The sequence below is a fragment of the Sardina pilchardus genome, chromosome 7, assembly GCF_963854185.1.
Source record: "Sardina pilchardus chromosome 7, fSarPil1.1, whole genome shotgun sequence".
Lineage (NCBI taxonomy): Eukaryota > Metazoa > Chordata > Actinopteri > Clupeiformes > Clupeidae > Sardina > Sardina pilchardus.
The window spans coordinates 24124674-24151653 of NC_085000.1; the positions used below are offsets into that span (position 1 = coordinate 24124674).

General features: G+C 43.7%; 1 protein-coding gene across 1 annotated transcript; it reads left to right on the forward strand.

Moving 5' to 3' along the window:
- Positions 1 to 68: 68 nt before the first annotated feature.
- Positions 69 to 21113, forward strand: bcap31 (B cell receptor associated protein 31). The gene is made up of 8 exons (XM_062541420.1): positions 69 to 203; positions 1129 to 1237; positions 2108 to 2208; positions 2371 to 2515; positions 9032 to 9167; positions 15981 to 16110; positions 16360 to 16460; positions 19355 to 21113. The coding sequence occupies exons 2-8, from the start codon at positions 1146 to 1148 to the stop codon at positions 19388 to 19390; spliced, it is 741 nt and encodes a 246-aa protein (XP_062397404.1). The 5' UTR covers positions 69 to 203; positions 1129 to 1145; the 3' UTR covers positions 19391 to 21113.
- Positions 21114 to 26980: the final 5867 nt, after the last annotated feature.

Consider the following 26980-nt stretch of genomic DNA (forward strand, 5'->3'; position numbering starts at 1 on the left):
TTAATCATAACTGCAATCATTGATACGCTCAGACTCTTATTGTGAAGAACTTCAAGTAATACGTAACCGGAAGAATTATCGTGGCTTATTGACGGTCGTTCATATACCGGAAGTATAATAGCTTTCTTGTGAAATATAGAGAACACAAATTCTCATTTGGAGCAGAAGTCGGCATCTGCGCTTCTTTCTCTCTTCGGGTTCTTGTAAGTTGTTGATACTTAAGTGATTTTAGATACTATATGTTGGAAGTATTACGAGTATAAAACAACTATTTTCAGTGGGTGTGCACCTTGTGAAATCCAGCTAATATTAACTAACTCCAGGCCAACCATATGACGTTAGCCTCTGGTGTAGGCGAGTCCATATTGTAGACCAGTGAGGTAAACTATTGTAACTGAGGTAGATTAGAGTTGAGATTTATTTAGGATTTATAATGGTCAGCGCAGCACTTAAATGTAATGTTGACACCGTAGCATAATCTGTGAGTTGCCAGATAACATTCTCGTGACGCGCCAGTTGCAATGATGGCCTGTAGGCTGTTTGTTTGACAAATTCTCAATAAGAGTTATTTACAGTAGGCTCACTTGGTTTAACCATATAGTGTAGGCCTAATGAATGCACATCTGATGACGAAAAAATCTGATGTTTGACCCGAGGCATAGTTGATGCAACTCGGCAAGCTCCTAACCAGGTTAGTTAGGGCTTAGTTTAGGTATGCAACTCAACAAGCTCTCTGTCAGGTTAGTTGAAGTGCTATCGTGTCTATGATGACAAGAGATGGTGCTGTTGCTCTTCTGCTCGCTACAGCTCTGACGCGGCTTGGGCGTTTATGCCCTCAGCAGCTAAACAATATTTCACACCATCGCACGGGATATGTGACATCCGTGTGAACTGTCCACAACACTGTTCAAAATAGCATTGTTTGACAACAGTATAACAGCCTCTCATGGCTTCGAATTTACCGACGGGACCAGTTCACATTTCTTAAGCTATATGGTGTATTATAAGTGCCTCGCTCTCCCCTTGTTATTATGGATATAATGTAAAATAGTGAAATGTACAGTGGGGTTTACTGTAACTTCTTTAGCTGACATATAGACTCATGATGTTTATCTGTTGCCTCCTCAGAATCTCCGCCGGCAGCCATGAGTTTGCAGTGGACGGCCGTGGCGACATTCCTGTATGCGGAGGTGTTTGCTGTGCTGCTGTTGTGTGTACCCTTCATCTCCCCCAAAAGGTTGGCCTCTATCCACAGTTGGAAACCCTCTCTTAAAAGGGGAACATTTGTCCATGGGAGCTCGGGAAGAGGTGTGGCGTGTGTGTTGAAATCGAGTCAGATGGCAAGATTCCACAACCCTTAAACTCATGCCCAGTAGCAATCATTGATCTTTTCGAGTCCTCATGACTCCGTAGAGTTAATTGGCCGAGTCCTGTTTTGGACAGTTATGCCTAATCTGATGTGTTTCTCCGCGCTACTCCTAGAGACTTGTAGAAGCACACAGGGCACCTCTCTTCCAGTTCTTGATAACCCAAGCACTGATTGCGCTAATCAAGTACTTTGGTTTGTTTACGGTGTCCAGTTCAGTCAGTCAGTGTGGCAATAGAAATGTTGTTGCACATCACTGGCATCTCAATGAAAACCTAAAAACAGTTTAGTATGTACTGGGTCAAATGTTACATCACCTCTTAGTTCAGAATCCCCCGGAAAAACTCACAAACAAGGCACTCAGGAGGATGTGCCTGGCTAATCTAATTGGATCCATCTACCCACTCTTTGCATGTAGTGGCAACAGGAATAGAGAAGCTGTAATTTATTTACCGCTGGAAAGACTCTCATGACCACTCAACTGATTTAAAGGTTGCTAGGATATCTAAAACTAAAACATCAGTTCCCAGAAGTGTAAACAAGCTCACTGCTGATGTTGGTGTTGACTCATTAAGCAACCTAGTGTTTTTTTTCCTTTTCAGTAATTAATACAGAACAGTAAACATGTTTTGCTCCCTTGGGTCGTGAGTGTAGCAATAACTCTCAGACCACCCTTTGAACATTCATTTTTGTCTACATGAACTAACATTTGGCCATACGATCACATTTTTTTTTTCTCAGGTGGAACAAGTTCTTTAAATCCCGTTTTGTTCAAACGGTGACATATTATGGCAACACAGCCTTCATGGTGGCCATTGCCATCCTGGTCTTTCTTCTCATTGGTGAGTGTGTGTCTCTGAGACCTTACTGCTCATTATGTTGATGTTTATGTGCTCTCTCACGTTAGTGAAATAAATAAAGCCCAAGTGTCCTACACCAGATTTCCTCATATGTGTGTGTGTGTGTGTGTGTGTGTGTTTGATTGTTTCTTTTTCTGTGTGTAGATGCCTTCCGAGAGGTGCGTAAGTACAGTGTGAAAGACACCGTTGACCTGTCCAACAACCCGGTGGCCGTGGAGCACATCCACATGAAGCTGTTCAGGGCCCAGAGGAACGAGTACATCGCAGGCTTCGCTCTGCTCCTCTGCCTGTGAGTGGCCTCTTCCTCCACTCTCATTTGCCATTGGAAATGTCATCTCTGTCTCACCCTTTCTCTCTCTCATATACACTCACTCACTCACTCACTCACTCACTCACTTACACTCTCTCTCTCACTCACTCACTCACTTTATGAGTGTGACTAAAGTTACTAAAGCACTATACTAATATATATATATATATATATATATATATATACAATGTACAGTATATACAATGTATATCACCACAAAACAAAAACCATCAGGAAAAGAGAAATTTGTGTCAACGTCAGTATTGAACAAATCTCCTTTGCTCCATGTCTCTCGCTCTGAAACTGTGAAGCTGTTATCATTTTTTAACAGAATGCTGAGTCTTGCAGTCCCCCTCTCATTGTTCCCTTCTCCTGTAAGCACCATCAGTCACTGGATTCTGCTCTCCTCCTCCTTCTCCTCCTCCTCCTCCTCCTCCTCCTCCTCCTGCTGTTGAAGATGATGGAGTCTAGTGCTCAGCATCTCTCTCCGCACTTCGTTTCTTCTTACCCCTGCTTTCCATATACTCAGTAATCCCCATCATGCTCACCACCAACATCTTCATCAGTCCCCTCAAAACAAGAAACTCCACTAGTACAGGTGTCATATTCTGAAGTGTCATGTTTCAATGCAGACTTCTTATCAAATGGAAAAATGGCCCGCCTCCCTTAATAATTTACATTTTTTTGCATATCGGCTTTCTAGTCTATTGTTGCAGCTGTCAGTTTTTAGTCTTACTTAGTCTGTACTAAAGTGTACTTAGTGCAATAAAGCACAGAGTGAGACATGAGACTCATGCAATGCAGATGAGATGCAACACACTAGACACAAAGACACAGACAGACACACACGCACACAAGCCATTCTCTCCTCTGAGCTGTTCTATAATGGGCAGTGAGGCTCGGTGGTGTGTGTGTGTGATGTAAGAGGTCATGGCCCTGGGGACTGGGGTCACTCTGTGTGCTCGGCAGTGCGGCCATATGGAATGCAACGCCGCCCTGGATCCCACGGCAAAACATGACGTGCTTCCTTGCATCAGGCCATGTCTGTGAATCAGCCCTTGAAACCCTCGAGTTTGACCCCATTTTCATGTTATGTAATATTTGTGAAGAAGTAAAATTCAAGAATTAGCCATGACTAATGCCAGTGACTAACCACTCTCGTGGTCTCTGCCTCACTGTCTGGCAGTTGTTGAACTGGAAATTTTGATGGGGACCGGAGCAATCAGTCTGTCAGTCAGTCAGTGTTGAGTCGTACTGGATCTATTCTGGTTGTGTTGAAATGCAGTCGGGACAGGAACATACACTAGATATGCAACTCAATTGGTTCACATAGTGGACATGAATGGCTCTAGCCACGTTTACATGGACACTTCTATTCCGATTTGAAACAGAGTAACGGCTCAATCACAATACATTTTGTCATGTAAACACCTCAATTGGATTCCTGATCCAATCATTTCCTAGTCCGCTCCTATTCTGAATGAACACACCCATATACAGTACCCTCCAGAATTATTGGCACCCTTGGTAAAAGTTGACTAAAAATAGGTCTAAAAAATAATCTTTAGGTGACTTATTGTACTCAAACAATGAAAACAATGAGGAAAAATACACCCTGCAAGGGAAGCAAATTTATTCTGAGAAAAAGGAAAATCTCATAAAGAAATAAATGTTTTTAATAAAAACACGTCACTCACAATTATTGGCACCCCTACTTGTAATACCTTCTTAAACCTCCCTTTGTCAATAAAACAGCATGTAATATTCTTCTCTGACACCCCATAAAGATTGAGAATACAAAGTAAGGGATTTAAGACCATTCATCTTTACAAAACCTCCCCAGATCATCCAGATTGCTAGGTCCACACTTGTGCATTCTTCTCGTTGACTCATCCCATTGTTTTTCTATGGGGTTTAGATCAGGGGACTGCTATGGCAATGTCTGAAGCTTGATTTTGTGTTCAGTAAACCATATTTGTTTTGATCTGTGCATTTGTTTTGGTTCATTGACCTGATGAATGATCCAATCATGACCAACTTTTAGGGCCTTGGCAGAGATTGTTTGATATCCTTTGAAAATGTTCAGGTTTTTCTTGGTGTTCATGATGCCATGCACCTTAATTAGGTTCCCAAGGCCTTTGGGAATTAAAACAGCCCCACAATAGCACAGCCCCTCCACCATAATTCTGATTAGGCATGGGGTTCTTTTTAGTATAGTCATTCTTCTATGTACGCCAAAGACACCTTAAGTGTTTTTAGCAAAAGAGCATAATTTTATTTTCATCTGACAATAGACCACACTCCCAGACATGTCATGGTACCATTCAGTAACTCCTGCCATTTACATTGTTCATTAAATGACTCTACTGGCTTTAACCTGACATGCTGTCTAAATAATCTATTAGCAGTGAGGTCACTTTTGAAGATTTTTGGGGGGGACTTGGTGACCCCAAGATGATAGCTTTGTCTGTAACTCTCAACAGTGGTTCTTATGGATTATTTTTGCCTATCATACCATCCTCCATACTGTGCGTGGGAGCAAAATAGCCATGGGTCTTTGTCCAAGCATGTTTGCCACATTTCCAGATGATTAGAACCTTTTAGTCATCATTTTAACTGGAAATATAGGCATTTTCAAAAAAATACCTAGTTTCCATAGACATTCTCCTACTTACAAATGTCAACACAATTTCTTTTTGTTTCAATTTAGTGTATTCTCTTGTCTCTCCAATGTTGAAAAATGACTAGAGGATTTAGCCTCTGAGTGACTTCATTTTCATACCATAGTGAAAAAGAACGTCATGAACTACTTCTGAAAGTTCACAGACACTCTGATTTACTTTAAAACGTTGCATTTACATAGGAAAATGTTCCTGTTAAATGTTGTACATAATATGTTTCAGGGGTGCCAATAATTGTGAGCAAGCTGTTTTTGTTAAAAATATTTATTTCTTTATGAGATTTTCCTTTTTCTCAGAATAAATTTGCTTGTCTTGCAGGATATATTTTTCCTCATTGTTTTCATTGTGGGAGTACAATAAATCACCTAAAGATTATTTTTTATACCTACTTTTAGTCAACTTTTACCAAGGGTGCCAATAATTCTGGAGGGTACTGTATAGTCATTCGGATGATTAAATGTTGGTTACACTTGGCTATACAAAGAGCTTTCCACACCTGCAAACACTTAACTGACCGTTTATTTTTGTGAGACTGTGAAATGAATGAATTTTGTATATATCAGTAGATGGATAGATAGATAGATCCAAGGGGAAATTCAAGATATAGTTAGATATAATTCAAGTATAGCGACAGAACTCATTCTGTCCTGTCATGGTACAGGTTGGGATGATGATGACAGGAAGTTGATTGGAAATTGATGCTGCGATGTGAGAAAATGTGTCGCTGGCATTGTATTGATTCCTCTGTGTTAAGTCATTGACCTCTGCAAGACAAATACAATCCCCAGTGTGTCTAGGTGTTTGCACACACATAGCAATAGAGTCGTAAAACAAAAGCTGTGGCAGTCGGACTATTGATGAGTTCCTACATCAGACAATTCTGCCCTAGTTACTTCACCATAAATAGATCAAAGCACACTGTATGTTTGGGACCTCAAGAGGAGGATCTCTGTTTTTTTTTCTCTTTCTTTCTCTCTCTCTCTCTTCTCTTTCTCTTCTCTCTCTGTCCATTTGTCTTCCTATCTCTCTGTCTCAGCTTCTCTTGTTCTCCTCCTGTTTTTTCTCTTGTTCTCTCTCTCTCTCGGGACAGTAGCAGTGGAAGGAATGCTGACTGTTAAACGGCGACTAGCGGTATTTTCCATTCACAAATCTCATCAGAGGTGCAAAGCCCCGGGCCGGCCAATTGATTGGGCGTTGGTTGCCATCGCTCTGCCGGCCGCTAGCTCTCCCATCCCCTCATTCATGCGGCCCTTGTCTGCATAGCTCTTCCATACAGGGCACCACCAGTCATATTCCTCTCAATGGTGCCCTATTAATAGCCCCCCTGTGAGCCTGGGGTCTACTACATTTATGTGCGCTACTACTCGGCTCCCCTTGCCAGGTTTGGCTGTTCGGCCCATAGCGGTCTCTGGACAGCTGCGGCCCGTCGTCGTTGCAGAGCATGTGATCAGGCAACTGGTGACGAGCGTTATATTTAGCCCCCGCCGCGCCGAGTGGATGTCATGCCTTTTGGAACAGCACAGCCGAGAGGCTCCAGTTGCACGACGACGGCCCTCTTGGCCATGCGTGGAGTGGAGTGGCCCGGGCCTGTTTTGACCCACACACGCATGCTACTGGCATGACTAACCTCCGTCACATGCTGCTGGGTGACTGATGGCGCGCTGGCAAGACCTGGCATGCGTGGACAGCGTGTTATATAACAAAGTGGCCGCCATCAGTCGCAAGGCTAAACGTATAGGAATGTATCGGTTGAGTTGGGTGGGTGCAGTTTGTGTATGTGTGGGTTTCCCCCCCTTTCAAACCCTCCTGTAATACGAGAGTGGCAGTGCTGGTCCACCAGCGTGTATTATTGTGATGATGGCTTCACAGCAGATATATGGCTTTTCCTGCTACATATATCTCATGTGCATTCTTACAGTAAGGAAGCCTGTCAGCTGTCGGGATTCCTTTAGCGGTTTCACAACATGGATGTGACCCGCTGGGTCCTAAACGGCAGCTCAGACTGATCTGGGATCTGCGGAGTGTGGATATGTGCATATAGTATGTAAGTGTTTCTGGGGTGTAAATAATGAGGCAGTGTGGTGGTGACGTCAGTGGCGATGGATCGTGCCGGAAGAGACGTCGCCTGTGAAGGCAGTCTTGTAGTGGCGCATTAGTGTGAGATGTTCTGATGCATATGGGGAAGTGCTCGCCGGGTTTTCGTTCCCATTCAATGGAACATCGCGGTAAATGATAGAAGCGAAATGGCAAACTAAAGTAGTGCGCTGTTGTTCCAACACGGCGATGGGAAATCACAAGCAATGTTGTACATTTTGAGCCTAGCAACTATAAAAATAGGTTAACTTTTAGCTGAGGTTAACATTTGATCAAGAGCATTTGTTTACCCGTGTGAAAAATTATTTGTACGCTAGAGCAAGTCCCTTGATGGCCTTATCCTTAAGTGAACTACGTTTTTGATTTCTTAGAACCACGGGCCTCTTTGAATCATCCTCTGTAATCAAATCCCCAGCAGTGCTCGAGTCCAGGGTTTAATGGTGGCGGAGATGTTATTTCATCGATCAGTATAAAAACATTCTCCATGGAGGGCGCTCCTCTGCCAGTGAAGATTCAGTAACAGCTTGACGTGACTCCAGGATTGTAAAAATAGAAGAAGTGGCTGAATACGTCCGTGATGTCCATGCAGCAGCAGCAGGGGACGCTTCTAGGTATCGTCCAGCGCACAAAGGCCATAAGTGAATCACCTATGCTTGCCTATGGTGCCGTGTGTACCATACTGTACATGTTCAGCTACAGCAACACTAGAGCGACTTACTGTTTACATGTCAGCTCTGTCTCTGCTGAGTGTGTGTGTGTGTGTGCATGCGCGTGTGTGTGTGCGCGTGTGCCTGTGTGTGTGTGTGTGTGTGCATGCGCGCTCCATGAGTTTCTTCATTTTGATCCCTGTGGAAATGAAGTGGTGCTCTGTCAGCATATGGGCCTCCATATGCTCACCCAAGGTCATGTTCTTGGGTTTCATCACGCAGCGTGCTGCTCTTGATACAGAGCCATAATGAGTGGAAAGATTACACTTACATTTATTCATGTACCACATGCTTGTGTCTGAAGCATAAAATGACGTGCTTAGTACCCATACTGGGGCCGTGTACACAGTGGCTGAAGGGAACCTATCTCTGCCGGTTTAGCCACTGGAAGGTTATGCTTTAAGATGATTATTTTTATTTTGTTTTGTGTAGATATAACGCTCATACCAGTACTCTGGTACTCGCATCTTTACTTTTACAGTGTCTTGCATAACGATACATCTGTCTTCACACATCTGGACTTTTGCATATTGAGGCCTTGTCAAACATCGGACACGTGTCACAATCACACACATACACAATACCATTTGCATACACACTTAAGGCCAGTTCAAGAAGTTTTAGAACGTTGCTGGTTTTTAGAATGTTGCAGCTCGTCTCGTCGCGGATCTTGTGTTTGAACTGGCCTTAACAGTCTCACACCCTTACATGTGTACACACACACACACACACACACACACACACACACACACACACACACACACACACACACACACACACACACACAGACATTGTGACTCACATTAGTGTGCACCTGGTTCTCCATCATATCTGTCCCCTGTTTAGCCCTCGCTTCTTTGCTAGCCTTTAATTATAAAGCCTCCTATATCCTGCTATGTTCTACTAAATTGTTCCCTTTTATGAGGTTACGTGCTGTTTGTCTGTATTTGTCTAGTGTCATTGATATTTAGACTGTCCCTGAGACTTATCTGCTTTCCCCTGGTGCTGTTTAGGATCCTGAGGCGCCTGGCCACCCTGCTGTCCCAGCAGGCCACGCTCATGGCCTCCAACGAGGCCTTCAAGAAGCAGGCCGAGGGAGCCAACGACGCGGCCAAGAGGTACATGGAGGAGAACGAGAAGCTGCAGGACGTGAGTCTAACACGGCGTAGCGTAACGCTCGACACGGCCTCCAATGTGACCACACACACACACACACACACACACACGCAGGCACGCACGCACGTATACACACTGATCCGGAACGCAGCGGTTTTTGCACGCAGTGTGCATTAGAACACAGGCTGTATGAGAAGAACAGGAACGTTCCTGAGGTCAGCACAAATGAAGGCAGGGAGAGAGATGACAAGGGGGGTCACGGAACAACAAGTACAGCAAGCGGTTGGAGGGAGCGTGGAGACATTGAAGAAAGCACACTCTGTAGTCTAGCGGCTCGTTTGAATGAAGAACCCATGCGTTAATGAGAACAGCACAGTTCAGCATAAATTTGGCAGGTGTATTATACCTCTGTGTGGGGGGTGTTGGCCAGACCTTCTCCAACTTGTGGGTTCGGTGCACTCTGCAGGATGCTATGCCCATCTGAATTGCTGGGGGGCGATGTTGCACACTAGGAATGTATGAATGTGTGCTGATTAGAGTGCAAATGCTGAGGGGAAATTTTGGCTGCTTTTTAAAGAGGTGTATTCTATGCATTGTTGATGTTTGCACAAAGTTTATACATCTGCTTTGTGAACATATTTACAGTTCAAAATTGGACTTGCGACTCAGACATGTCTTGAAAGATAATGTAGGCTACTTTATCAATATTAGTATTCGTCCAATTTCTAGCCTTCTTATTTAGAATCTTTATATGATGATCATGAGGTCTTCATGTGCAGAATTGCTGCATATGCCTCAATATTTAGTGATATGCCTATGATTATAAGCGTTAGAAATAAACAAGAATATAAACAATGCAATAGTTAAAAATGTTGCTAAGGCTACATTAAGGAAAATGGCAATAATAAACAATAATGTCAATGCAATATCAATGATCAAAAGCCTAATAAAAATAAACAAATACCACAATATACAAACCATAACTTACAAAAACCACTTAGTTGTGATGGATCATAGTCAACCTGAGTTTTGAGAGCCACACAGCAAAGTATGTTCTTAGATATTCAGTGGAACTGAATGTCCTTTTAAAGCCTTTCAGACTGCTTTCTGGGTAGAATGAACCATGGGCTCTCATGTACTATCAATGATCACGCTTGTATGCAGGAGGTCTGTCCTAATCCAATCTATTCAGGCAGATTAAGTCTTCTTGCTCCTGATGTAATGCTTTCACCCTCTTCACGGTTGGGTTTGTGCTCTAGGTTTTGATCTGTTGGCGTTGTTGCAATGATGAAACAAACGCAGAATTTGTACTTTCTCAAAAGCGACAAAATACAGAAAAAAAACAAACTCATCAGAAAGTGTATATTGTACATACTGTATATGAATATAAAGTAGGCTACATATGGGGATTCAGTTGAATTGCTTCCATTTATTGAAAAGTGGGCGCACCACCCTTCTATAAATTGAAGCTGTACCTTATCATCAAAGTAATTGCGCTAGAGGGTCCCAAGATTACTTAAAATGCACAACTATAGGCATGTGAGCTGCTAGCTGCTCAGTGCTGAGTTGAGTCAGGTGAAAACCGGTTTCTGATTGGCCTCGCTTCAACCTCCAACAGATCCAACGCTATTGTGACGTAACCGGGGACATAAATTCTATATGGACGCTACACGTGACTATATTATTACTAAAAGCACCGAACAGCTGTCATTGATTTGATTGTTGAAGACCATACTGTTCTGCCCAGCTCGCATGCTGTGCACTACTCTTGCCCTCGACCACCCACCCCACCCCATCCGCTCCACCCCCCACCCCATCCGCCCCACGCATTCATAACTGAGAACATTGATCTCCTAGATTGCGTCCTGGCCCAGAAGGTCGTCGCCAGTCCCCACGTGGGGCGCCCGCATGCCACAATTACTCATGTGCACCGTGGCCGGTGCAATGCACAGCAGCAGCCATAAACCAAAGGGCAACGGCAGCGCTCGCTGTCTCGCAAACAGAAAGGGCCCTGCGAAATCTGATTTCAGTTCCGTCGAGGTAGAAGGCAGTTCTCTGAACCAGTAGGGGTAGAGAGAGGGGGTGGGTCGGGCGAGCGGGCGGGCGGGAGGGAGAAGTGAAAGAATTTACAGCTGAGGAGAGAAACTGATATGTGTGGTCTTTTTCGAGAGTCGTATGTGGTCAGCCTTGGTCTGGTTGAGCTGACCTGCCCTTTCCGACGACTTGTTTGTGTGACGGAGGCCCCTGGTGGTGCTGATAGGCTGTCATGGGGTGCACGCGGACTGCGCGTGGGACCGCGCCGCTCTAATCAACCCCGTTCCTCACCTTTTGAATAACTTTGTCTTTCCGCGAGAGGAAAAAAATCCCATGCCGTGCGGTCCGTCACTGCGACCCCTGTCACTGCGTCAGCCCAAACGCTGTCCTGCTAGCACTGCTATTGATCTTGAGGAAGATGAATCCCCTGTCTGCTGTCGGTCAAGCTGGAGCTGAAAGGATCAGGAAATCGGCATCAGTATGACTCCGACTAAACATCACATGCCATTGTCAATTTAGTCGTTCACAAATGTATTATTGATTGCATAAACAGTGTTAAGTATCAGTTGTTTATCCCAAACTGAATTTGTATTGTAAATGCCAACTTTGAGTAAATGAATGCACTCAGTCTGTCATGATCATTTGGATATTTCTAGAACAAAATGGTTTTACAGCAGCAAGTTAATTTATCTAGTTGCCACAGTCATTGGCCATGTTGTTTTTGTACTTCTGTACAGCACAAGTTGTACTTCAACTAAAAGTACTTTCTATGCCCATGACTAATTTGGTCTCTGGTTGTATCCATTCTACCTGCCTGGACTTTGTACTATTGCAGTGGTTTAGCATCTGTGTGGATGCTGTATTCTTACCAAGTCCTTCTACAGTTTCCCATCAGAGGGTATTTCAGAGTTTGTTAACCCTGAATTGAGGGGAAGCTCTGGGATTTCCGTTGCTGTAAGAAACTTAACTTAAACCCAGTATTTCTCCATACCTCCTACCTCATGACATGATGGTTTCACTCAAATGCAATTTGTGGTTCATTTTCTTTTTTAGTAGACACTAGACAAGAAGTAGAGAAAGTAGAAGTCTGAAACTACAGAAAGTACAGAGAGACAGGAAGTGAGTGGGAAGAGAGAGTTGGGGTGGGATTCGGAAAGGACCATGGGACGGGAATCGAACCCGGGTCGCCGGCGTGCAGTGCAGGGGCTCCAGCCAGTTGCGCCACAGCTGGGGCCCATTTTCTTAAAAAAAAAAAAAATAAAAAATTGTGCACACTGTACTCATCGGCATAACTTCTTAACTGTAGTGACGTAGGAAATGGGGATAGTTGGGTCTTTTTTCCACTAGTTGCCATGGTGACTTCATTTCTGAGCCCCATTGATGATGACTTTTTATAGTCATTGGACACGCGCTGAACTCACTGTTGTGTTGAACTCACTTTGTGTTGATTGAACTAACTCAGACCAGCTGTATTGGAACCAAAATCTCAGTTTCCCATCTCGGGCTCAATCATCCTTCAGGATTAGACGGGGGAGTTTTGTAAACCTCCTTTCTGGAACACCCCCCTGGAGTCTGCCAATGAAATATTTCCACGAGTCACCCGCCTGTAAAGCAATCCCTATCAAAAATGCACAGAATGTGTCTTTGGCAGCGATCCCGTCACAGGTGTGCTGCTGGACGCTTTGCCCCAGTGGTTTCACCCCTATTGCCACAGACTCGTTGCGGCCTCTGCCATTCAATCCTGGGTTGGGGTTGACTTGATGGGCAACATTTAACCTGGCCTTAACTGCAGTGCATGCAATTTAAGCATGGCCTTTAGTATAGTGCATAGCTTCTCATTGTCCATATAATTCCTTTATCAGGGTGTGTGTTATTCCCTTATCAGACCATGAAGGTCGTTTGCTATGAAGGACATTTGCCCTGGTGTCCCAGAGAATAATGACAGATTTAGCACCACTCTATCAGTGGTGAAGCCATCAAATAGAATCTTGCATGCAGCCATGGTTTAGAATCGATGAAAAGCGAATATCTAAATTCAATTCTCGGGTACTTGGACCTGAAAACCGAGCCTCCGAGAGCACGGATAATTGACAACGGCTATGTTGTCCAGTCCAATAATTTTCATCTCAGTTGCCATCTTTGGTTTGTCTCAAACGAATCACTCTCTCACACTTTGGATCACTTTTTTCTATCTATACCATTCCTATCATATTTAACGTTTCAACTCAAACAAAGCCGCTGATTTTTTATTTTCTTTCTAAGTTTAGATTGCAGGTTGAAATTGCCAGCAAGGAACATAGAAAACCATCTGACCCAGATACAAAAGCAAGTCTCTCTCCCCTCCCCTCAGGGGGACCTTAACCTTATTCTGTTTAAAATGATTTGAACAGAGAACTCCTCTCATCTAAACCTCCAGCTACAAAACTACTTATTTCTGGATTCGCTCAGACCAGCGAATAATGTCCCCCAGGTAGGAGCTTAACATATTGTCAGATTACTTTACAATCAAAGGCAGACGTCGTCAGAAATTCGTCCTCAGATTCTTTATGTAAGTGCAGTGTGTGTGTGTGTGTGTGTGTGTTTTTTTGTGTGTCCTGACGCTGCACCGGCGGTGCAGACAGCACATCGCGCCTCCTTATCAGGTTGTTTTAAGTGCTTGCTTTTTGCCAGCCTTGCAAGAGAAATAAGTGACATTGCTATGGCTAAGATAACGGTGTTTGGCTCGGAGAATTGGCTTGAAGCTGCCACAGTAGCCCTGACGGTCCGAGGAAATAAAAGGGCAGAATACAAGATTGATTAATAAACCGAAGAGCCACATCTCTTCAGCTTAATTCAGCGTATTGATTGACCTCAATGACCTTGGTATCTTTTGCGATAAAAAAACATTTTGGCTATGCCACATGTGTTGGGTGAATGGATTATGCTGATGAAGATGAACTACTCAACAATATAGACCTTAACACATTTGTGAACAAACTGGAGAGAAATAAGCCTTTTGTTTGTGTATAGAAGTAATCACATCCTTTACTATAATCCATGAAAAATGGGACTGAAAATGTTGCTTTTACATTCTTCTTTAGTGTATGTATTGAGCAAGTAGTGTTTTCCGTGGTGTTTTTGATTTGGTTGATACCTCAACGAGATAAATAGGATTCCTCGTCCATGTGCTGTTTATTTGTAGGCTACATTTCTTCCCCTCGCCCCCCCAGTCCGGTTGTGTTTCCTAGTACACCTTCTTAAGATGTATTTTGTTTTTCAGAAGTTGATCCCATAACCAACCCCCGGTGTTTTGCATGTAACCGAACCTTCATTAGAAAGCTCTGCGTCTCCAAGTGCCAAGCCCTAATGAACATCCGGGCACCAAAACATGACTCTCTCACCTTTTTAATCCTAGCTTTTCCACCAATTAGACTGCCCTCTCCTCTCCAGGAAGTCAGTGTGTTGTTGGGGTCAGGGGGAAGGGCTTGAAATTGTCATTCCCTGACCTTCTCCATTTTCCCCGCATCAAACTGGTTCAGGCTAGTTGTTGCCAGTCGACCGGTGGAATCTGTGTGCTCTTATATCAGCAACACAGAACTCTTTCCAAGTAGTAGCTACCAAGCTCTTAATATATTCCTATTTTATTGCTAAGGACATATTCGATGAGCGTATTTCGATAGTTTGCGGCTACAGCTTTGGAAAAACCATGCACTGCCGAGCAAATTGTCTTTGGCACACCACACAGTCGTGTTGGCATGGGTGCAGTTGTACTTCAGCAGGGCTGCCTCTGGCATTGCTCCCCAAGATGTGTTTGATTCACGATGGGGGAATAAGATTGCTGCTGCCATGGCGGCTTTCACAATAGCTGATGGCCTTTATAGCTTTACTCAGGTTACGCTGACATTTTAGAGCGAGACTGAATACGGGCCTTTATACAACATTATACGTCCAAACTATAACGTCTTTCAGTGTAGTATGCCACAGGGCACCTAAAGTGTACTTGTGTGGTATTTTTAATACCCTGCAATTAATTGAACCACTTGCAGTGAACAGGCAGTGGGGAACAGTCCCTACTCCTTACTGCCAAGCTTTCATAGAAGCTGGAGAAGTAAATGCCCCTCACAATAGACAGAAAACGAGTGCTTGGTTTTAAATCTTCTTCTCTTGTCAAGTATTTAACAATGCGTGATCCTTTTGGGAAGTGCAACTCAGACTCTGAGAAGAAGCATCCTGCTTGAGGCGGTGAGGTGCAGTTCAGAGGTGAGGTGGTTCATGGCTTACCTAAAGCCCACACCGGTGTAGCAGATGGCCGTCTGCTTACCAACGGCCCTTAAGCTGGGGACATCTGCAATCTCATCTCTCTGTCTCTCTGTCTCTCTGTCTCTCTCTCTCTGTCTCTCTCTCTCTCTGTCTCTCTCTCTCTCTGTCTCTCTCTCTCTGTCTCTCTCTCTCTGTCTCTCTCTCTCTGTCTCTCTCTCTCTGTCTCTCTCTCTCTCTGTCTCTCTCTCTCTGTCTCTCTCTCTTTCTCTTTCTCTCTCTCTCTCTCTCTCTCTCTCTCTCTCTCTCTCATGCTGCACAGCTTATTCAGATATGAGGGAGATGTTATGTTAAACAGAATCCTTATGAACAGTGAGACTGATGAGCAATCTGATAGTTCTCTGACTGCTCGAATACAAAGAAATACTATATGCGGATACTACACGCACGCACACACACACATACACATACACGCACACACGCATGTGTGCACACACACGTGCACGCACACACAGTAAGGACTGCAGACCACAGCAACATGTAATCACACACACACACCCCTGTGTCCTTTGACAGCAACTTCGGGAGGCCGGGATCGAGATCCCCGAGCCGGGCGCCAAGAGCGGACCCAGCGTGCAGGAGGAGAACAGGACCCTCAAGAAGGAGGTGAACAAGCTGAAGGGCGAGCTGGACACCACCAAAGAAGGTACCGTCCGCAGGTCTAGTAGCAGAGCCACACAAAAGCCTATGGTGTTCAGGCCTTCATGGGACTGGCGTTCTGTCCCGAGGCCTGTTCCTGGTGTCCTCCTTCTTAGGGAGACTTCTTTGTCATTGTATGAGGACTTTTTTGTAGACCAGTAGGCTACACAATTATAATTATTCTTGAAAGTGCTTTGCTATTCATTCTGTATATTGATTGAAATGTTCTCTCTCTCTGATTTGTGTCTGTCTGCAGCCCTTCAGAAAGCTGACCGTGATGTGAAGGCCATGAAGTCGCAATCGGAGAACCTCACCATTGAGTACGATCGCCTGTTGGACGAGCATGGAAAGCTACAGGCATGTACACACAAACACACTCCGTTGCCACATATGCACGACTGCGCTTTAGTATCCAATATTTATTTCATACATGCCTTTAGTGAGTCAGGTCTTGACCTCCTTCATAGTTCATACTGGCCTTCGGGTGAACCTGGATTGTGTGATGAAATGAATGAGGAAATTGCCTGACATCTTGATGTGATGTTGTGCACGTACCACGTAGGAAGGTTTATGAATCTCAAAGGTCTATGAACCTTGAAGTTGCACTCTACTGTCAAACAATACAGTTTCCCTAGAGACCAGTAATGCAAGGTCCTAAAGGATTATGTATTTGTGTGTGTGTGTGTAATATATATATATATATATATATAATGTAATATGATGTGATGTGTGTGTGATATCTAGACTTTAGTTTGTAAATAAAGCTCTGCTGATGATATGAACAACAAAAAAACATTAACTTTTCCATCCGTAATGACATCTTTTTTCTAGTCTTTGGCTACTTGATTGCATATGAACTTAAGTGACATCCCATTCTTAATCCATAGGGTTTAATATGAAGTTGGTCCACTCTTTGCAGCTCTAACAGCTTCAAGTCTTAAAAGGCTTTCCACAAGGTTTAGGAGTGTGTTCATGGGAATTTTTGACCATTCTTCCAGAAGTGCATTTGTGAGGTCACACACTGATGGAGACTGGCTCTCAGTCTCTGCTCTAATTCATCCCAAAGGTGTTCTATTGGGTTGAGGTCAGGACTCTGTGCAGGCCAGTCAAGTTCATCCACACCAAGGGGCTATCCCCAAACTGGTCTTGGCCCCTTAGTTTCAGTGAATGGAACTCTGAATTCTTTAGCATTAACCAAGGGAATTCCATGCACCAACTTTTGTAGGAACAGTTTAGGGATGGTCACTTCCTGTTCCCACATGACTGTGTCATCCATGTCTTTGTGGACCTTGTTTTGTGCAATGGTGCAGAGTTTGGTGTGGATATACCAACGTCATATTAAACCCTATGGATTAAGAATGGTATCACTTAAATTCATATGTGAGTCAAGGCAAGTGACCCTATACTTTTGGCAACATAGTGTATGTGTAGATAACGTGTAGATGATTTTTCAGGTCTTGATGAACTATTTGTCCTTTATGACGTTGCATATGGCATCATTACTGGTCTAGGACAAGTGAATTTTTTGAACGAGTGCAACTTTGAGGATCCTAAACCTACTTACGTGTACAAAACCTGCTTACTCTATTCATTCTCTCGTGGCAGACCGCTGCGCAATGACATACTAATCAGTTTAAGGGGCACGGTGAAGATGGCCCTGGGTTCACCAACTGAACTCACTCTGGATTCTAAAATGCCACGCGGTTTTACCACTCCGCATCTTAAGGGTGGTGTACAGTATGACCTCTTGAGGGATCTGGTCAGGTGTGGTCAGATGTTTAAGAGTCATTACTAGAGTGACTCACTGTTTCCCAACAGATGTCGGATAAGTGAAACCCTCCCCCCAAACACACACCCCAACACATACACACACACACAAGTACAGTCAGGATTACTCATCCACTGCTGTAAAAATAACATGTTTCACGGCATGTCTTAATATGGTGCTTACTGCACTACCTGCATACCATCAGGTGCCCCAGATGAGCAGAGAGGAGAGCACCCAAAGCAGGGCAGAGCAGGGAGCGCTGTGGTATTAGCCCCATGGCTCCAGCAGCAGCAGCTCACCGGCAGCTCACCGGCAGCTCATCACTAGATTATGTCTGAAAAGCAGCTGGGCCCTCTTTATGTCTGTTTATCTGCTCTCTAATCACAAACACGGCTCTCATTTTTTGGAGATTGTAAACAGCCGTGATGGACAGTAATGACCCGTCTTATTGCGGTACTCGCCACAAATGTGTCTTCATGTTATGTGACCTTTTGTCAGTGGAGATTGATGACCGAGTAAGTCTATATGGTGTAGCGTGTGTTCTCGGTAAACCGAGCGCGCTTTTGCTGTCTGCGTCCGTAACTGCATCCCTTGCCTGTGTGTGTGCGCGCGCGTCACCTTGGTGTTGGGATTGCTGCACGGCCCCAGGGCTGCAGATATGAAGTCGACAGGTGGCGGCAGGGCACGTGTGCCCGGTGAGCGCCCGCCGTCTCACGTGGGCTCTCGTCGGCCCCCCGGTTTTCCTTGAACTCGCTGCAACCTCCAGAATAAGACTAGTTAATGACTTCCAACCTCCAACCTCCGCGTCTTTGGCACGTAGTGATCAGTGTCGTCCAATAGGACCAAACATCTGCCGCTCTTCAGGAGTGGCTCCAGTGCAGTGAAATGTTTAAACCGTTTTCATATCTGTCAACATCTATCGATATAGAAAGGGCCTCAAGAAAAATGTTGTTTCAACTGATGATTTGCATACTCTACCTTCTCACGATATGTTTGATATGAGTCAAAACGCCCTTGTGGTTTCAAAAGCCATTTATAGACCCATATGTATGCTGGCATTGGAAGTGTATCATGCATCTAGCGTGCGTGCGTGCGTGCGTGCTTGGACGTCTCCTCTTCTGTATTGAAGTGTAAATAAATCGGTGTGCCTGGTTCTACATGTAATGCCCTTTCACTGCCCCAACTGTATGACGTGATCACTTAATATCCCCCCCCCAAACACTTGTAGGTGTCTAGTTTCATTGTTCAGTTTACTGCAGTGCTACGCTTTCACCACAGCACTCCATAGCTTCCTGATCACTAAAGAGCTGACCGGAGACAGAAACCCACCAGAGAACAATGCCATTTTGAATTGAGCTCAATCACCAAAGTTAGAAGTTAGGCAGCAGTGTCTTGAGTTGAAAAGTCCACACGAGGCAAAAACATAACAGACGCCCATGTGACATGGTTTTTTTTTTCAATATAAACTTCTTGTGTTCCGCAGGCGAGTGTCGACTCCCAGGATAAGAAGTCCAATTGATCAGCTGAAGGTGTTTTCCCCCTCATCACCTCACAGACCTCCTCCTCCTCCTCATCCTCCTCCACCTGTTTGCTCATAGAGGGCGTAGGTGCTGCACACCGCTAGGTGGAAGCACTGTCCATACCTCCACCTGTGAAACCTCCCCACCTGCACACATCTGGGAGATGCAAGGCAAATATTCAATGGCCTGCTTGCCCAATGTTATTCATGATTTGGTTCTATTCTATACGTGTGTGTGTGTGTCTGTGTGTGTACACATACACACAGTTCTTTCACATTCTTTTTATATTTACTATTGTTTGTTTACATTCTCTTTTTCATGTTAATGCGCTTAATTCTTTGATTATTTTATTCCCATCGTCACTGTACTGTGGGACGAGTGCTCGTTCTGCAGCTTTGTCACGTAGTGATCAGTGTCGTCCAATAGGACCAAAATCTGCCGCTCTTCAGGAGTGGCTCCAGTGGAATGTTTAAACCGTTTTCATATCTGTCAACATCTATCCATATAGAAAGGGCCTCAAGAAAAGTGTTGTTTCAACTGATGATTTGCATACTCTAGCTTCTCACGATATGTTTGATATGAGTCCTAACGCTCTTTTGGTTTCAAAAGGCATGTATAGACCCATGTGTATGCTGGCATTGGAAGTGTATCATGCATCTAGCGAGTGGTCTAATGAATCATTCCCCTTTCGGTGTTCTCACGGTCGCACGGAGGGAGGGAAGTGTGAGGCACATGATTTGACTGGGCTGCAGCCGGTTGAGGCCGGATCCCAAGCCCCGTGCGGAGCCTGCATAATCTGATACTCGGCCCCATGTACTGTAATCTACAGGCACAGTGTAGTGCCCTGGCAGCGGCGGGCAGCGTGCCTTTAGTGTCACAGCCACAGATTGGGTTTCAAAACACGCTCGTGGGGGGCCAGTCCCAGATGCCCGCGTCTCAAACCCTAATCTAAAAGTGCTAGACTCTGCTAAAACTCAGTCCGTGTTGTCCATCATTGTAAAAGCTGTGAAAAGGGGGTCATGTCCCTCTCTCTGTTTCAACCTGACTGGGCCAACGTACTGTAGGCTTATGTGTACAGCATCACTGGGGAGAAGCTGGTCGTTAAAAGTTGTCCAGTGCTGTTGTTCCGGTTGTTCCTGTCTCTTTTAGCTGGGAGCTGGTCTGGTGGATGCTGTACAGATAAATCTTCCCCAGGCGCGACCCCCAAGAATGGCCGGACTTGACACCTGTCAGTCTGCCTCTTCAGCAGGTGATCTCCGAGCACAGTCCGTCAGCTCACGTCCGGCATCCGCTGCGGCCAGCAGTGCCCTCCGCTTCGTCCAAAGAATGACATCACGAATTGTGGCACCTGGTAAAAATAGGCACCTGCAGAAAAGCTAAGCAACCCCCCCCCCCCCCCCCCCATATGCCAGTGGGTATGGGCATGAGGGCAGCTGTTGATCACCACAGGATTTAAGGAAGCGTTAGCCCCCGGGCACGATGCTAGATTAATTTGAGTGATGTCACGATGGCATATGGTTTCCCACACTTGTAAGAATGGGTCTGGGAAGAAGACGCACTGCTCTGTGACTTCAGGCAATGGCATTGGCTGCGCTGTTGTTAGGATCATCTTTCTGGAATGGGACGTTAGGGATTGTCACAGTGTGTGTTGGTGTAAAAGGGTTTTCTGGCTGTAACATTTGTAATTTGCAAGTCAATAAAGTAAATAAATAATAAAAAAAATGTTGTGTGTCATTAATAATTTCAATCATTTTTTATAATGCAACTCTATATAGTATACTATACTATAGTATTACAACTGATTGTCTCAATACTGCATACAGAACCCAGAGACTAACCCTAGAGAATGGACGGTGGTACCATAGTGGCTAAGGAGCTGGGCTAGTATGCAGTAGCCAGAAAAGTTGTGGGTTCAATTCATGGTTTTCATCCTTGTGCTCCTGAGCAAGGCTCTTAAACCCTAGTTGCTCTGGGGACTAAGGCGCTGTAATATAATTGACACACTACTCACAAAAAGTTTAGCCTGGCTAACGCCACCACATGGGCACAGGAACCAAACATTCATTTTCTCGTGTTTTGAGGCATGGATTACGAATGCCCAGAGCCGTTTATTGGGCGCCATGGATGTCTATCGGCTAGCCAGTTGTATCAGTTGGCCTGTACCAGATGACAAATGTAGAGCGTTTTAATACTTCAAAATAGCATTTGAAAAATGAACCTTAAGTACGAGATTCGACCAAAACCTGGTTTGGTTCTTAACCAAAATACAAGATTTGGTGTGTTGCTTAGACGTCGTCATCGTCTTCCTGTCTGTGATTGGTTCCTAAACCTAAAATCCACTGTAACCTTTACAGGTGAACTTGATGTAACCTCTAACTTTTGAATGTGCATATCCAACAGTTCAATGTTTCAGTAAATTTCTGTACTGAAACATTACATTTCACCTGAAAGCCAGATATCCCTGACTGTTTGTGAGTAGTGCATGTACATCAATTTGGATAGAAGTTTCTGCTAAATGGAAAGAACTGAAGCACTGATAAAAACCAAAGGAAACCTTGAGCAGCAGCCATCTCAGAAGGGGAGTCCATCTGCTTGGGCCTTGCTACTGTAGGTGAGAAAATGAGTGTGAGGGACTAGAAGAGACACTCTAAGCTTTGTCTCCTATAAAAATCAGCTTGCATAGGTAGATGAGTTCATGTTGGTGTCCCTTTCAGGAAGTTGGCATGGGCTATGGATCTTGGCCTTTTTTAAAAAAAATGTAATGCGAGACTCACTTTTTGCTGAATCAGATTTACAAGGAGGAAATGGCAGTCATAAACATTTATGATAAAGATGCCAAAAGTGCTGCACATACGTCGTGTATAATTCATATGCACGTGTTGGAGGCAGTGATCACGGAGAACAATGTCACCGAGAACATCACATGAAATATTAAGGGCGGGATCTTAAAATGGCTCTGCCATGTGATCTAAGCATAGCAGACGTGAGGAGTGTACCGTAGGCCCTCTTGCGAGTGAACTTTGACCAGTTTAAAATTCAGTTAATTCACCTTATCTCATGGTTTTGGCACTTGCAAATGAACTGGCGATAAAGGAGGCCTAGCATGAAAATGTAAACATTAAGTAGCCGACATTACATAAGCGCCCTCAGAAACACACACACACACACACACACACAAACACAACTTTAAAGCACTTGATATAATTGTGAACTGAGCGTAAGAACAATGACAAAATGTAAAATATGAAAAGTGCTTGTGCACTTCTTTATAAGCAAGTCAATGATGACTCATAATGTTAGGGTTAAGGAAGGACACCATAAGACCAAGGAAATGGCAAAAGTCATCTGAGGCATCCATGTTGGAAGGTTATGGCCTCCTTACACCAAACAACTTTGACAAAATGTAGGAAAGACTCTTGAAGGAGTCTTTTAACCAATGTCCCCCATTCAAGCTTTATTCAAAAGACTATCTTTCAAGAATTCTTTCCAAATCTTTTCCAAGTTGTTTGGTGTAAGGAGGCTATTAGTTTCATAATGGAATCGTAACTAATGGCCATCTGTCATAAGCACAGCTCTGCTCAGTGCTCTTAGACCCCCCTGTCTGACAAATGCAAATATAGTTTACACATACACACACACCACCCCCTTCACTGTGACGGCCGGCCACACACACACACACACACACACACAGAGACACAGAGACACACACAGATGAGATTTGTATGTCCACGTCATAAGACTTCAGTTTAAGACAGCTGCATTGCAGTGCAATATTAAATAAAGCTTTAATACTAAGAAATGTTTGCACATCAATCATGTAGGAGGATACAACAGGTATACCGGGAACAGGCGTTTGTTTGTGTGTTTGTTTAGCCAATTTGGTCTTAAACATGTGAGTCAGATCTTGCACCGCGCCGTTACGAGGCCGAGCGGCTGTCCGACTGGACACACACAGCCAGGCCTTGTGTTGGGCTTCAGGCCGGCCTGAGCCGGGGCAGCTGCTGTGGGGAGATCCAGCAAACACTGCTGAGGGCCAAGCAGCCTCCAGCTCCTCTGCCAGAAATAGAGCGGTGGCGGCTCCGAGGGCACTAGCTAAACATAGCCAAACAACTTCAGCAGCGGCGGACGGCACAGCGGCCTTGGCTTAATATGGCATCTGTGACGCGTCGGACAAACTGGGCATTTGTCATTAAAAACCAGTTTGAACTGCTCTGGCGGCGCTCTCCGGCCTCCTCGTGCCACTCCTCCCGACACAAACTGAGAGTGGGATGAGCAGATGATTTAATGGTGGGTTGGTGGAGAGAGAGAGAGAGAGAGAGAGAGAGAGAGAGAGAGAGATGATATTGCTGTCTGTGTTCTTTCCCTTTTGTAAGTGCCTGTAAGGTCACATGTAACCATAGTGTGTGTGTGTGTGTGTGTGTGTGTGTGTGTGTGTGTGTGTTTGGAATGTAATGTGTTTACTTCAAAATACTTGAAGATTGTGCACTTCTTTGTTTCAAAAGCTGGCATGTTTATCAAAATAGTGGGGTTTTTTACATGCTTGTTTCCTACACATAGTAGGGGGGAATATATATATAGATATATATTTCCATCTTTGCTGTTTCTAAGTCATGAACAAACAAAAAAGTGAGAGTATTTTTCAGTTAGTTTTATTGCCATTTGTTATTTTGATTCAGGCCAGTGGATTTGTTTTAGCACAAAATCACAGTGGTTTCACAAGCATGAAGCCCTTCATCGGTGAGGGAAACTGCAAGACAGATGGAACTCCTTTGTGATGTTAGCAAACATATACATACAGAAGTATACAGTGTATATATCTATACACACGCACAGTACATTTATCTCTGCAATACTACTGTACATCAGATCATGAAAGACAATGGAAGACCAATGTTACATCTCACAGTTTTGTTACAAAGCACAACAATGAGGGTTAAAAATCTGTTAAGTTGCGAGCCAACAGTGCTAATGTGAATTTTCAAGACAGTATCATTCTCCAAAAGTTCAGATATAAGACTTTATATCTGCTGACAAATGATGTTAACACTCCATTGACAAATCAGAATTAATGTATCCATTCCAATAAACTATAATCTATTTAGCTCAGGCAAGGAGGATTCATTACTGGATGTTTATCATTTCCATAATGTATACTAGTCCCTTTTTGTGCACTGTGCATGTCGATCCAAGTGATATATCTTTAGTTGGAAAAATCAGAACCCAGTCAGTGAGCCATTCAACTATATTTAACCGCATTTTTATATTTATTTATTTATTTATTTATTTATTTATTTATTTATTTATATATACATGGAGTAATTTCTGAATAGACCTTTGGAGAAAAAATACTGTCAAGAACAATTTGGCAGAGCACATAAATGACAATAGTTACATTTATAATTTTTTTGGTAATGTAATTTTTTAATTTTTTGTTCTACATACTACTACATTAGAGTTCTAAATCAACTGATCCACCCAGGCTATGAAATGTACTATATAGATGGCAAAGGTTAAAAAGACATTCTAGTTACACTGACTGTATCTTCCAATAAGGTTGGACGGTTGTACCACCACTGTCAGGTAAACTGGTGTCGCTTGTGCGTCCACTGACTTGCAATTCCGGGCACTTGCACATTCTTTCTCACTACAGAGAGAGAGGAAGGCATTGGCAGCTGAAATGCTCGTTTGAGAATTTTTTTTCTTTTCGATTTGGGTGAATGTTTTGGTCCTGTCACACATTGGTGAATGACATACGGCAGAATCTTTACTGCAGTTATTGTAGACTGCTAATGGCAAGGGAGAATGTCTTTGACATCGGAGATCGTCTCTGTTTTTTTGAGACTCCAGGTAAAAGGAGGTAAAGTCGAAGAAAAGAAAAAAAAACCCACCACCGAGTGAATATTCTGAGCATGAATCAATCTACACTGTCCCTTTTAAAATGAGTAGAGTAGGCGTGAGGCGTGAGGCTCTGCTGGAAGTTGAATGATGCGAGTGTTGCCTCACACACCTACTGTACACATCAGCGTTCCCAATATCCCCAACGAATGAAACTTGTAACTTATTATACATAATATAAAACCATTGTGGAGCTCTGGGTGGTCAGGACAATACTGAAGTTGAAGCACACAAAGACAGAATCTAACACTTTCAAACACGGTAGCACTTGAAAATGAAATTAAAATCCATTCAATGTGCTATCCATCTCTCTATCCATTCTGATGCTGCATTGCAGCAGTTCAGGGGGATACATTTATGCTTTCCAAAATCGCATACTGCATCAAACTTTCAAAATATAGCACACAAAGATATTTAATATGTATTTGTATATGTTTTAAGCAAAATAAAAGCCTTCACAAAATAAATCTCTGATTTATTTGACAAGATGTAAAACAAAAACAAAGAGAATCTTATTCTAACACGATTGTAAAGTGCTAGCAAGATTATTATTGTACAACAATGTGCAAATATAGTTCTGGAGCCATACATTATTTAATTTATTTTACATTCTAATTATATTGTATAGTAACAATGATTTATAATGCTAATGTACAGAGCAGAATTCCCACAGGTGAACTCTCAGGGCAGTGAGCTGGGAGACCTGGCGTTTGACTTGGCTATTCGACAATGGGCGCTAGACTTAAGACAAATCTTTCTTTAATAAAAAAGGCAAAATTTGGCAACTAATTGTCCACCCTCTAAACTGCGACTGCAGCACAAACGTTGTATGGAACTCAAGGAACACAAGGAACACAAACATGGTGTAGTATGCATATTGAAGTGTCTGCATGTGTGTGTGTGTGTGTGTGTGTGTGCACGTGCCTATGTAGATCCATCTGCTTGTGGTTATTGCACAATCTGCACTCCTCATTGGCAAACAGTTTTGCAGCTGCTGTTAATTGTATGTGTATTTTAGTGTGTGTGTTTGTGTGTTTTTTATGGCAACCAAAACCAGTCTCTGTCAATCAGTCAGAGATAGACAACATGCTCCCTTTGGCACTTAATTAACTTAAAGTGTGTTTATCATTACGTCTACAACAGAATACTGAGGTTCACTGTAATCATGAAAGACACATTAAACAAAACTTGTGCTCGTCAGACAAAGCATTGGCTCTGACAGTTTGGCAACTGTGTTGTCGTGTCAGGGACCAGCATAAGTCAGACCAAACATCCCATCACTTTCTAGAAGAGTCGGCCTTGATCAGATCAGATGCATGTACAATCTGTGCGTCTATTAAACAGATTGTGATTGTCAAAACAGAAATAGAATTATAAATTAAACAACTTAATTTCAAATGAGAATTCTGGTGTTCTGTGCTCATGTACCAGATGGCATCTTATTTCCAGCACAGGGACTCGGACTATTTGGAGTATTTGAGTGTTTTTTGGATGGGTGATGTATTCTGACTAACTCTCCAGGACCGTGACCAAGGGTGGTGCTGTGTCCTGCGTAAGGAGGTGAAAGGTCAAGAAAGTCCCAGTCCCTCCTCTAAGATGTACACACGCACCTCAGACAGACAGAGCGGTCCAGTCCAGTCCACTCAGCCTGGTCAACAGCCCCCCCCCCCCCTCCCGCCCCCCCAGCTCTTCCC